The 13652-nt window shown below is 41.8% G+C and overlaps 1 protein-coding gene across 3 annotated transcripts in view; it reads left to right on the top strand.

The window, feature by feature from the left end:
* The window catches only part of PARP2 (poly(ADP-ribose) polymerase 2), a 1124938-nt gene that overhangs the window by 1041554 nt on the left and 69732 nt on the right, over window positions 1–13652 (top strand). For all 3 annotated transcript variants that reach the window (XM_044058251.1, XM_044058252.1, XM_044058253.1), the window contains one exon: window positions 3658–3782. In XM_044058251.1, the coding sequence (XP_043914186.1) occupies window positions 3658–3782 (125 nt within the window). The remainder of the gene's footprint in view (window positions 1–3657; window positions 3783–13652) is intronic.

A 13652-nucleotide genomic window follows, 5' to 3' on the forward strand; every position in this document is an offset into this window, starting at 1 on the left:
TTCCTCCCTACCTGCTGTCCCTCTCATCCTGGAATACCTAGCGGAATTACTAAATAGTGGGCTCTCCTTCTCTTCGGTTAAGATTCATGCTTCAGCCATTTCTGCTCAGTTTAACACAGACCAGCCATTGTTCTCTCACCCTTTGATTAAACAATTCCTAAGAGGGGCTTCAAACATTAGGCCTCCCAGAAGTCCTCCCACTATAGCCTGGGATCTTAACTTTGTTCTGGAAAAACTGACCCTACTCCCCTTTGAGCCTGCTACCTCAGCAGAATGAAATTCCTCTCTTGGAAGACTGCCTTTTTACTGGCCATCACTTCAGCCGGAAGGGTTTCTGAGCTGCAGGCTCTGAAGGCCATTGAGCCCGTCATCATTTTCCATGCAGACAGGGTGGCCCTTAGGACTAACCCCTTCTTTATGCCCACCATACTAAACACTTCAGAAAAATAGATCAACTTCTTTTCAGTTTTGCCTTAGGAGCAGAGGGGAAGCCCATCTGTAAGCAGACCATCTCTAAATAGATATATCACCTCCCCCTAAGTCTGTTCGCACCCATTCCACTATTGCAACCTCCACTTCCACAGCATTCCTCAGAGGAGTCCCCACCAGGCACATCTTGGAAGCCTCCATCTGGACCTCTGTGCATACCTTTAAAAAGCATTATTACCTTCCTCTTTTCTCCAAGCTTAGGGCAGGGTTTGCATCTGCAGTTCTGCAGGGCCTCCTTACCCCTGCCTAGGTCTCTATACTATCCTACCACCCCTCTCTTCAGCTTTGGGGAATCTTCCCGCAGGTGATGACTGCAGCAGTGAAACACTAAGAACATAATACAGTTGTGTACACTTACCATAAATGTAGATGTTTGAGTGTATTTGCTGTTGCAGTCCTGGTTTCCCTCCCTCCTTCCCCCTTGTATCTTCTTTTAAGAGACATAAGCTTCTTGGAATGGTTGTTCACCACCATGTCTTTGGTGCCTTATCTCCTGGGGGTTCTGTTTGGTTAGGGCAAGAAAAACTGATGTAATGGCATCAGCTGACTTGCTTTATAGCACTGACGACCTGACGTCAGTCTGCAAGCAAAAGCAGCTGATGCAGAAAAACATTAACTCTGGTATTCGGGCCGGCCAAGAGCTACCACCGCAGGGATAACCCACAGATGATTGCAACAGTGAATCCACTCGAACATCTATGTTTATGGTAAGTGTACACAACTGTACTTTGCTGCACTGCCTCAGAATGCCCACATGCATCCGGTTAATAGGAGAACGCACAGGGAACTGCCCTTGAATCATGCCAGGAGGGGTGGTCATAACTACTAAGTACTGGAGCTCTTTCAATAATTGATGATAGAATTATATTTATGGAAGTGCCTGCATAATTTTAAGGAAGTATATTGTTAATCATGAACAATTTTAGTACATAAAATAAAGATTGGTGAAAAGTGAATATGTAAATGTTGAGACAGTAGCACCACGTAATGGAAATACCACAGATTATCCCTTATTCCACCAAATAACATCTCTTATAGATGGAAAAATATGTAGTATATCTATATTTCCAAAAGTTCATTTAAGCCATGCGAGATGAAAATCCAAAGCATGATAATCCATTTCTGTTCTTTGGCAGTATTTTCAGCCATTCCCCTATTCTGTGGTAATGGCTCATTTTATCAATACCTGTACATTTAATATCTAGTAATAACACTTGTTTGCTAACCAGGTAGGCGCATTGGACACGGTCCCTTTTCATGCATGACCCATGAGAGATGTTTAAGTGACTTGCTCAAGGTCATGTAGTAAGCAAATGAGGACTGAGGGAAGCAAACCTTGTAGCACAGAACTATATCACAGTTTTAACTCTACTCCAACTGATGTTACACCGGGATGCTTTGAAGTGTGTTTATGTAAAGCATAACTTTCTTTGCCACATTTAATGTCACTTAAATGTTCCAACACTGTCTTGTTTTCAGCTGGTGTGAAGTTTTGCCATCATAAAAAACTGAGAAGAGTAAATGGTTAAATAAATAATTCTTGTATATGAGACTGTCAGTGGTCAGTACTTATAAATTGGTTATTTTTAGAACTAAACCTACAAACAAAACAATGACCCCTTTCAAAATTGTACCATCAAAGGTTTTCTGCTGTTGAAAAATAGGCATATTAAATGCCGTCTTAAAAGTATTCATAATTCTGTGCAGTGGATCCACCCCTTCTGTAGGTAAATCTGCATGTCTGTGGAATAATCTTAGTAATGTCTTTGGCTGCTGCTGAACTTAAAATAGATATATGTGTATATTTTTTCAGCTATAGGTGATTTTCTTTGATCAAATGAGGCATGTTAAAGTAGATTTTTGTTTAGGTTGCAATATAGTATATTTCCACAAGGTGGTAGTATTGTCTCACAGATTTTATATATTTACTTCTGCTAATCTTTGTTTAATGTAAAAAAAATTTAAATTTTTATATTTATTTAAATTTATTTATTCAGTTATAGGGCGGCCGCTGTTGTGCAGCAGTTAGCATTGCCGCCTCACAGCAAGAGGTTCCCTGGTTCGATCCTCGGCTGGGGTGCCTTCTGTGCGGAGTCTGCATGTCCTCCCTGTGGTCGAGTGGGCTTCCTCCGGGTGCTCCGGTTTCCTCCCATTTCCTCCCACATCCCAAAGAAATGCTGTAGGTGAATTGGACACACTAAATTGGCCCTAGGTGCGAGAATGTGTGTGCCTTTTGTGGAAGGTTGGGCGCCGGGCTGGCAACTCAACACTGTAAACCTCCACTGCCAATCATGAGCGGACAGGTGATCCGCTGTGGCGACCCCTAACCGGGAAAAGCCGAAAGAAGAAAAAGGTTATTTATTCAGTTATATTGTCAGTTATTGATGTATAATGATCCCCTATAAAAAGGGCTGCTTGTTTCGATTACAGCATGCAATTACTGAAGTAGGTGTCATAAGACATAAAAAAATTACTTTGGCAATGTTGTCATTGTGATGTTTTCTGAAATTATGGCTGCTTTATAATTAAACATCAAATATTTAGCATGGTTGTGAAGATATGACTGATTATTATGAGTTTGTAGTGCTGGAATTTTATTGCTTCATGCACACCAGTTGCTTTGGAAGGCTTTTGTGAGAGTTTCATTAGGATTTCCAAAAGCTGCTTTTTATTTCACTGTAGTCTCAAGTTTATTTCAAAATTCCCATCTCTTTTCACTTCTGCCGTCAAAATCATTATGGTCTTTTGAGCACATAGTTCTTTGAAGCAGTACTTTTATATGATCTATCACTTTGGCAGAAAATTATTTGCACTTTTTTCATTTATTTCTGCCAGTGTAGACTAGATATGGGCCTAGTCTTGTCTGGTGCTTGTCTGTGTGGATTAACATTACTGTTAGCATGTAATTTTTTTTCTGGGTAGGTTCTTCAGTCTGTACGATGCAGGGCAGTAAAGGCAGTCTTGAATCCAGTTTGTTCAGGTGAACTGCACATTGTCATTTAATTACTTTCTGTTTTTTCTGTTGACCGCCTGTGTAAGATATTAAGCCTGCTAGCTAGGCATTATGTACATAAGTATTGCCTTATTTATATAAGCCTTGGTTATGTCAGGTTTTTTTTGGGTGCTAAGGATAGTTGCTAAATGTTGTCTTTGTTGCCTGTGTTCTAGGTGGCCCTTGGAGAAAGTAACGAGTTATTGGCTGCAGACTATGATGCAGACAAACTACCAAAAATGAAACACAGTACCAAAGGACTTGGTAAAGTTGCCCCAGATCCCAGCAAAAGTGTCACTCTGTAAGTACTGTATTTTATTGTCTCTTCACTTGAACTGTATTTGTCTAGTATGATGCTCTTCCATATCACGGTTGCAGTATTCATAAGATTAGGGATTCTCTGCCAAGGGTGGCCTGATGTCCGGCCAGTATACCAAAGCCTTAGGTTGTTTTTTAAGGTGTGTCATATGTCACAAGTATGCTCCTCGCATAGCGCAGGGCATAAAGATGACTTCCAGACATACCATCCGCGGAACTACTTTGCTGCTAGTCCGAGTGTCATGTCTTGATTGTCTGTCTGAATGCCTATGTTCTGTTTCTGGTTTCATAAGAGGTGCTTCGGGATCTTTTGACTCGAGATACTATTCAAGAGGTGTCTGTGTCTCAAAGGAGGGGGGGGTTTATTCCAGGATGTTTCTAGTACCCAGGAAAGAGGGTACTTGGAGACTAATTCTAGACCTTTCTCATCTGAACACTTTTCTGAAGGTGCCCTCCTTTCGAATGTTAACCCTTCAGACTTTATTCCCTCTGCTACTCCCTCAGGCTTGCATGGTGTATCTGGATCTCAAGGATGCTTATCTTCATATCCCTATTCATCCCCTTTTCAGGAAGTTTTTATGTTTCTCTATTGCTTCCTTGCATTTTCAATTATCTGCTTTGCCCTTTGGCCTCTCTTCTGCCCCAAGGTTATTCACCAAATGCCTCATTCCTGTGATTTTTTTTTGCAGGATTCAGGGGGTCCAAGTATTTCCTTACTTGGAAGACCTTCTTTTTCAGCCATCCTTTCCAGAGATCCTGTTACAAAATCTCTATTTTGCCATTTTTCTTCTTCAAAGCCTGTAGTTCACAATAAATTTCAAAGTCTTTTCTAACTCCTTTACAAATCCTTTCTAGGATGCAGGATTCAGACTGTGCCTATGTTGGCATCCCTGCCTCCTCCCAAGGCCTTAACTCTCATTTCCTTTTTTCAAACTCTTTTTCCTGTGATCTCTATAACAGCCATGGAATTTCTCAGGGCTCTGGGGTTCATGGCATCCACCATACCTATGCTCCTTATGGACAAACTCCACATGAGGAAGTTTGTCAGTGGTTCCTCAAGTCAGTTTGGCTTCAACATACGCATCCCTTAAAATTTGTAGTTCCTCCTCTACCTTATCTCAAGAAATAACTACTCTGGTGGATTTGGCAGTTATCTCTAAATCCAGGGCTCCCCTTTCATCCACCTGTTCCCTCTCTGGAGCTGTTCACAGACGCTTCAGACATGGGATAGGGAGCAGTTTTTGACTTCCTTAAGGTGCAGGGGGGGTATGGTAGTCTTCTCAACAGAAAGAGCACATGAATGTCAGAGATGAGGTCTCTTTTGCTGGCACTTCAGGCTTTTCATCCTCTTTTTCTCTCCCGGACCGCAGAAGGTGTTTACAGACAATGCCACAGTGATGTGGTATGTGAACAAACAAGGGGGGAGGGGCAAGATCTTATCTTCTTTGCCAATTAGCTCTCCTAGTGTGGGATCTGGCTATCCAGTGTCAAGTGACTCTTCAGGCAGTTTACATTCCCTCAGGTCAAAACATAGTGGCAGCAGGTCCTTTACTCAATCCCATGAATGGATGTTTGTGGACATTGTCTACCAGTGGGATACTCCTCAAATAGATCTTTTTGCCTTCCCTCTGAACAGACACCTTCCTCTATGTTGTGCTAGAGTCTCAGATCCTCAGGTTTGGAAGGTGGGCGCCCTATCATTTTCTTGGAAGGGGATGTTTCTTTGCTCTCCCTCTCCTTCCCCTCATTCCAAAAGTCCTGTTCAAGATTCAACAGGATGTTCCCAAAATTTTGTTGGTGACTCCCTTTTGCAGAGACAGCAGTGGTTGCCTCTTCATCTCCATTTAACCAAGGACAATCATCACAAGTTACCTCACAGGGTAGACCTACTCAAGCAAGACAAAGGATCTCTCATTCATCCTCACCTGTCCACTCTTTAACTGACACTGTGGGTGATTGGATTTTGATTCTTCATAGACACCTTTTTTCTGGGGACGTGCTTAGGGTTCTGCAGGAGTCCAGGAAACCCAGTACTAGGAAATCCTACTTATCTAAATGGAAGAAGTTTTCTACTTCGTGTCTTTGTCTTAACCTGGAAAAGGTTTTCTACTTGGTTTCTTTCCCGTAGCCTGGATCCACACACTGTGTGGAGGTTCCTTTGCTTCTTTCCTGTCTGTGTGAATTGCTCGATGCTGGGCTGGCCTACTCTAAGGTGCCCTTTTCGGCTATCTCTGCTTGTCTGCCTTTATCTCCTCCTTTGGCTTCTAGATTTGAAGCTAAACAATTCCTTAAAGGCGTCCTTCATATTAGGCCTGTTCCTCCTCCCTGGGATCTTAATTTTGTTTTGGAATACTTGACTCTGGGTCCTTTTGAGCCAGCAGCTTCAACTTCCTTCCAGCATTGCTCTTGGAAGACTGCTCTTTTGGTTATCTCTTATGTCTGCCAGATGGGTGTCTGAGCATCAAGCATTTATGGCTCGTCCTCCTTTTTGGTGTTTCATAAGGACAGGGTGTCATTGCATAAAGATCCTTCTTTTATGCCCAGAGTGGTGACTGAGTTGTCCCTTAATCAGTCTATTCATTTGACCACTTTTTTCCTTTTTCTGTAGTCTGCTAGTGAAAAGGTACTGCACACATTGGATGTGCATAGACAACTCAGATTTTACCTTGATAAGATTAAGACTATTAGGAAATCTGATTAGCTCTTTGTTTCCTTTCATCCTAGGTCCTTAGGATTAGCTGTGTCCAAGCAGATTGTTTCTTCTTGAATCTCTAAAGCTATTTCTTTTTTGTTATTTTCATTGTAAGAGACTCCTTTATTCTGTTAAGGCTCATTCTGGTAGAGCTGTGGCTTCTTCTGGTGCTTTATTTTTCAAGGGTTTGGATGCTAACTCTATTCTTGAGGCAGCTACCTGGACTTATTTGCATAGATTTACCAAGCACTACAAGTTGGATGGAATCTCCAATGCTAGAGCTGGTTTTGTTAGGGTCATTTTTCATGGCTTCCTTTTGGGCTTTACTGGTCCTTCCTCCTCCCAAGTTTCTTCCTGAGCTTTGGCACTCTCCCTAATGTTATGAATACTGCATCAGTGATATGGAAGGACACAGTAGAGTTGTGCAAAATCTCACCATAACAGTAGATGTCCTCCTCTTCACTGTTTGCAGTATGCACTCCCTCCCTCCTCTCCCTGGTCCATTTTCCTTCTGGATGTACTGGTTACCTTTCATCTTCCCTGGACTGGCATTCCTTCTGGGGCTGTCCGTTCTGAGGATGGTATGTCCGCACGTCACTTTTATGTCCTACGCTACGAGAGGAGCATACGTGTGACATATGGTGTACCTTAAAGCAACCTAAGGCTTTGGTATACTAGTCGGATGTTGGGCCACCCTTGGCAGGGGGTCCCTAATGTTATGAATACTGCAGAAGCGAAGAGCAGGACATCTACTGTTAGAATTTATACAAAACTGTACTTTCTAGTATCTTGGTTTAGTACATATTTAGTAACAGTGATGCTCTGATTGCTGTAACCCCCCCCCCCCCTTTTTAAACCAAATTTAAAATTGGCAGTACTAAAGTGAAAACCACAGAGTTTAGATGGAAGGTCTAACGTTGACCAGCAGGATATACAATTACCATATTTACCATTAAAACTTTTATTTCTGTATCATTAACTTGTAAATGCATTAGGTCATTTTACCCTTTTTCTGAGTTCATAACAGTACTTAGGAGACTGGGAAAAGGTTTTATTTACTTTATTAAGCAGGTCATTGGACTGGTCTAGAAGCCCTTTTCAGCAATGACCTAGTTACAGTAAAATCTAAGCAAAATAGGAAATGAAGTAGTGTATTGTGAAGACAAGTCAAGTTAAAAGTTTATATTATTGATGTGATGCTTGTTTGAAGTAGAGTTGTTCTAATTAGTCTGTCAGTCGTACAACAAGAATGAACTTTGCACCACCTGCAGCTGTCCCAGGTAATAAACTGTAGCTTTTTAATTGTAAACAAATAGGCAGAGTAATTACACAACATACTGGATTGTATGTGCAACCAATGTGGATGTCCATGTGTGAAATTATTTAAAAGGAAGTGACCAGAGATCTGAAGGGTTTACTGTTAGGAAGCTGAAGTTGGTTCAAGGTACTTTACTAATAAGTAATAAAGTGAGATGAAGGGGTACACAGCACACATGGCTAGGGCATTCGGGGAACTGCCCTTCTCCTAAAGACCATTGTGCTAGGAGTCTGTCATTTTGTGTGTGTGTGTGTGTGCATGCGTGTGAGTGTAGGCTGTGCTTCTAGACATAGTACAGCTGGTGAAGAAAGCATTTACAGCACAATTAGGAAAAAAAATAAAAAGGAAGATAGTCTAAGCTGAAAGTGTTAAAAAAAAATGGAATAAGTGCCTTGGAATCAGATTGTAGAAGTAGTTAACATCTCTTAGATGAATCTTCAACGTTTAAGTAATTGTTTTAGGAGGTGATGGGCAGGTAAAGTCATTGAATGTTTACTGTAGAGACTAGCGGAAAGGGAAGAAGTGATATAAGGTGATAAGAGCAGAAGCATGGATGTTTCAAAATAAGATAACTAATGTTTGGAAAAAAAAATGGAGGAAGAGCAAGAGACCAGTGATATGAGGCAGATAAAAACAAGGAAGGCTGTTCTTTTGGGAACAAATTGGTTTAGAATGATGATTCATGGACCTCAGTTTCTCAAATGGGTCCACTTTATTGCCCTTGGAATGTGCGCGAAAGGTAAGGGCCTCAATTTTGTGTCCAGGAATTTCCTATTAAACCAATAGTAAATGGACACCTCTTTCCCTTTCCTAAGCAAAAGTAGACATTGGCTGCAGGGGGCCCTTAGTGTGTCCTTCGAGTAGAATGGCTTTGGAGTGTTTTTTTTTCTCTGTGAGGGCATACCTATAACCGACAGTGTGATACTTTCCACAGCGTTTGTGCCAGAGGCCTTTGCTAAAACCAACTCCAAGGAAGAGTGCTGCAAAAGTACTTCTCCCATTCAAATGTTGCTGGACCTAGGGAAACCCTCGGCCTCAGTTAGGTTGTCACTGATTTCCTCATTCTTCCGTCAGGTGTTTTTGGATTGCTTATGCTACCGGGGGGGGGGGTTCTTGCAGACCTTGACCAAGATCATGGTGGTACAGGACCAGGCACTCCCCTGCTATTGAAAGGAGAGGTTTGGCTGATCAGCAGATTGTCTTCTGGATAAGTCTTGCACAGTGCAGACAGTTGTCTGTGTTATGCTTTAGGGCCTGAGCAGAAGAGGCACTGGTTATGAAAATCCTTTTTGTAGCTTGCTTTGTCAGTCTTGGTACAGTTATTAGTTTTCTGAATTTCTGCAGAATCACTGTCAAATATTTGCACAGTGCAAAAAAAAACTCAAGTAAATCAAAGTTTTAGCTATGTGGTATTTATCCAAAATGTTTAGAAACAGGCCAGCACTCAGGTTGACAATGCTGTGTGCAGCATACAAACTTTTGCTGAGTACAGAAGAAATATCTGTATATGGTGTCAGTAAAGTAAGGATACCTACCACTCGGTGTGCCTGATGTCTGGCCTGACTTTCAGAGCTAAACACCTTTTCTCCATATCCAGGATAACGTCTCCACAGACATCCTCACATACCTAGTGTGTAGATGGCATCAGGCCATGCCATTGCCAGTCCTTTTTTTTTTTTTTTTTTTTTTTGCCATGTTTTGTATTTGCATCAAGAGAGTACTTTGCAGTCCACTTTTGGTCCAGGCCTTTGACAACAGAACTTAGAGCAATTAAGTACTCTGTTGGGAATGTTTTATTCTAATTTCCAAGTACAATTTGTTATGCTAAGTAAATTTTAAAAATGTATCTCTGGGTAGAAGACTGCATGCACAGAGATGTGGATCATGACTTCTCAGAGAAGGCAGATTGTTGTATCTGCAAACAGCAGATGCCATGTAAAGACTGCCATGACCAGTGCATTTATTTCCTAGGTTTTATCACAGTGTAGTCAACTGCAGTATCTATTAGGGCTTTCATCCCAAGATTCTGAAGAAAAGGCCAAAGGCCCTGCATGTGTGCCAGACTGACAAATCATGTGGCTTTAAGCCAGTCTAGCGCATCTGCAGACCTGCAGTAGCAGGAGAGCAAGGAGATCCCTCGCAAGAGGAAATACAAGGAGAATTGTGCCCAAAAAAGAAGGTGTGGAGACTGTTGAAGTCTGTTGTTCTTTGAAAGCTGTTAGGTTTGAGGGAGTCTGCTCCATGGAGGCATTTGAGCAGCCCCCTGTTCTTGACATCTATTACCACTAAAGCATCTGGTTTCACCCTTTTGGAGGGCAGCATGCCTTCACCCCTAGCATGTCTTACTGGACTACAAACTATCCCTAGACATCTGTGTCATGTGCCTGCTCCCAGGCTTCCACCCTGAAACAGCATTTATTAAGGAAGGGGAGGGTAAGCTTCCATCCTGAAGAAGCACTTTATTATTAAGGAAGGGGAGGGTGGATTCCCTACAGTATTTGTTCAAGAAGATGTCTGTGCTCACATATCCAAACCCAAGTATGTCCACTTTTGGATTCACAAATTCCTGGCAACTATCTACCTACCTAAGATCCAGATACATGTGATACAGTCACTCATCACACCTAAACAGCTTGCTCTTGGTGGGTCACCCGATTACCCTTCCTCAGCCTTTCCTCCTAGGATTTGGGCTACGCTGGTTCAGTAATTCTTTCGGTTTTAATGCAGCTTCAGACAGATTCTAATAAGGCTGCGTTTTTGGAGTTTCTTTAGCTAAAAGGAGAAGGATATTTTTTCTGTAAGAGAGACTGATTTCTCTGACTCTGGACTCTGGGGAGGAGGAACTGGATTGGTAGCCCCCCCCCAGGTTAGTAGATTGTGAGGACACTTCGGCTTCTGACTTAACCCCTAGAGAAGATTTGAAGATTTTTGCCTTGCTTGTGAAGTCGCCTTCTAATGGCAGGAAATAGAGACCTTTACTTCCCAGAACAGGTAAATTTTTATATAATTGAGGGAACTCACTTGTATTAAAAATCCATTGTGCATCCAGGTAGTGTTCCTGGAAATTAAAAGGGGACAATACTGGCTCCAGACTCTAATAATCTTCCCAATGACAGAGAAAGTCGACTGTTTGACCAGTTTGAGGAAAAGTACATACTTCAGCAACTTTGGCTTTCAGGACACACAATTGGTAAACCTAGATTCTGAAGTGTCCAGCAGTGTGTCCTGAAAGTGACTCCAGGATGGTTTTGGGGGATATCTTATTAACCAAGCCAAGACTTTTGCACCACTAAGCAAACTTGCATTAAAATGTAGTTGCAATGCTATAGAGTATCCGGGGCTACCGCTAAAAGGTTACTCATCGATATTCTTGTCTGAGGACTTAGTTCCTTGTCTGAGTATGTGAGGGTACAACTCCTTAATGCCCCATTGGGTAAGGATTTGTTGTTTTGGCCCTCTGAATATATATTCAGAGGACTGCAAGACATTGGCAAAACTCTTGTTAGTTAAGCATATATCTCACTTTCTAATTCCCAGGAGCAGAGAAAACACAAACAACTCAAAAGTAGAAAGGCTACATACAATTGAAAATGGCAGCAAGAGAACATGGCTCAGTCCCAAGCAGGGAGCAGCTGTAGCTTCACTAGCATCCTCCATCCCCACACCCTAGAAAACCCCATCCTGGCTGCTGGCCCTTGGCCCCTAACCTCTTTACACCACCTTGTCCCAGAATAGGGTCTGGTTGGCATTCTCTTATAAACACTGGTCAGACATAAACACAGACCAATGGGTCTCACAGATCATATCTAGTTCATACGAACTTAAGTTTCTGGCCAGACCAAAAAAAAAGGTCTTTCATCAGTACCTTAGAACCAGAAATTTTTAGTTGCTTTCCCCCACCAGAAATTTTAGCATAGGGAGTCATAGACCCCATACCATCATGGCAGGAGACAAACTGGTTTTACTCACGTGTGTGCCTTATACCAAGAAAAGCTGAATCATGGAGCTTCATTTTAGACTTAGAAAGGGCAAGCAAGTTGTTAGACATTTCAAAACTCAAAATGTTTAATTTTTGCTTCCCCTTGACACCCAGGCTGTCATGGTGATAGTAGACCTTAAAGATGCCTACTTCCATATCCCCATCTTCAAAGGAGAGAGGTATTACTTAGGGTTTGTGGTGAAGTGCCTCCTTGTCCTTTGGTCTAAGTACTGTGCTTAGTGTTTATACAAAATGTATGATTCTAGTGACAGCACACAGCAGGAAGAGTGTATCCGTGTCTTCCTGTACCTGGTTGACAATCTGACTGAGGCACAGAATCAGGAGGACATGCAGGGGCAGGCAGTACATTTCACCCTTCACTGCTTCAGTAGACTGACATTCTCCCTCAACAGGTAGGCATCAAAGTTTGCAGTAGCTATAACTATGGTCTTCTTTGAGGCCCTGCTAGACACCACCACAATCAAGACCTAATGACCACAGGAAAAGGAGGCTTTCACCATCCTCTTTTAAGACTTGAAATGGGAGGGGGGGAGCTATAACAGCCAAACAGTATCTGAGCATTTTAGGCCATATGACATCCACTACATTGATGGTACCCCTGCCCAGACAATCCACAAGGAAAATACATTGGTTCCAAATGAATTAATGGGACCAGCATTGTCTCTGGTACTGGAGTTTACCATCCCAGCCCTGCTTTCTATTAAGAAGAAGCTAAAATAGTGGGTGCAGCTACTACAAAAGAACAGGGGCTAGCTCTTCAGAGAGTCTGCTCTAGAACTTTCTTTAACTAAGAATACATCAGATATATGCAGGGTGCCACATTTTGTGAGTCCCAGGGAGAGGAAGTGGCACATAATCAAGGAGGTAATGTCTGTCATTTGAGTTCTCTTAAAGCCTTTAATGCAGTCTAGAAGCTGTGGATCCAAATAATGGTTGTCATTCAAGTTTGGACCCTGAATGCCATCACAGACAGCACAACAGTATGTGATACATAAACAAGAGGAGATACACTCTTACCTTCTTGTCAAGCTAGCCTTGTAGGCTTGGGAACAGTCACTAGAATTAGATTATTCTGAAGGCAGCATATAAACCCACGCAGTAGAACTCCACTTAAGTATGACCTCAGCGGATTCATACAAATGGATGGTAGACAGGGCAATGTTTCCATATCTTATGGATAAAAGGAGTGTGAGGCTGCCAGCCCAGCTGTCTGGAATTTTGTAAATGATCATGTGTCATTTGTGAAATTAATATGATCCATAGACATGTCTTACAAATGTAAGAGAACTATATGTTATGTGGATATTAAACTACTAGTGCAGAAGTGTGTGTTGAACTGTATGTTATGTACTGAGTTTCAGTAATGTAACCATGGTGTACCCTACTGGGAAAGAGCAAAGTTAACTTGCAAACTTCAAGAAAATAAGTTGAAATTGTTTACGACTGTGCTATAAAAGTTAGTTAATGCAAAGAGACAGGATGTCTAGTTCTAGAGGTTTTTCTATTGTCTTGAAACAGAAATAATTGCTAGGTTTAAAATGTAAAAGTGTTCAACTGTTTTACACCTTCCAATTTTAGGCAAACTACTGAGAGATTACGTACTTCTCACTCAGAGATGTTAAAAATTCTCTATCTGTTAGCCTGGGAACTGAAGACAGGTGACAAATAGTGATGTCATCCTGCTGACCCAGCAATAATGTTTTGATATTAATTTGGGAACTCTCTGAGACTGTGCATTTTGTATTTGTCTTTGGACCTACAAACATCCATCTTCAGCACTTCTGCCGACAGGAATATAGTAAGATTTGTTTAGATGTTTTTTGTATTTATTTGAGACTGTCCT

Source organism: Protopterus annectens, chromosome 16.part0, assembly GCF_019279795.1.
Source record: "Protopterus annectens isolate FY-2018-M chromosome 16.part0, PAN1.0, whole genome shotgun sequence".
NCBI lineage: Eukaryota > Metazoa > Chordata > Ceratodontiformes > Protopteridae > Protopterus > Protopterus annectens.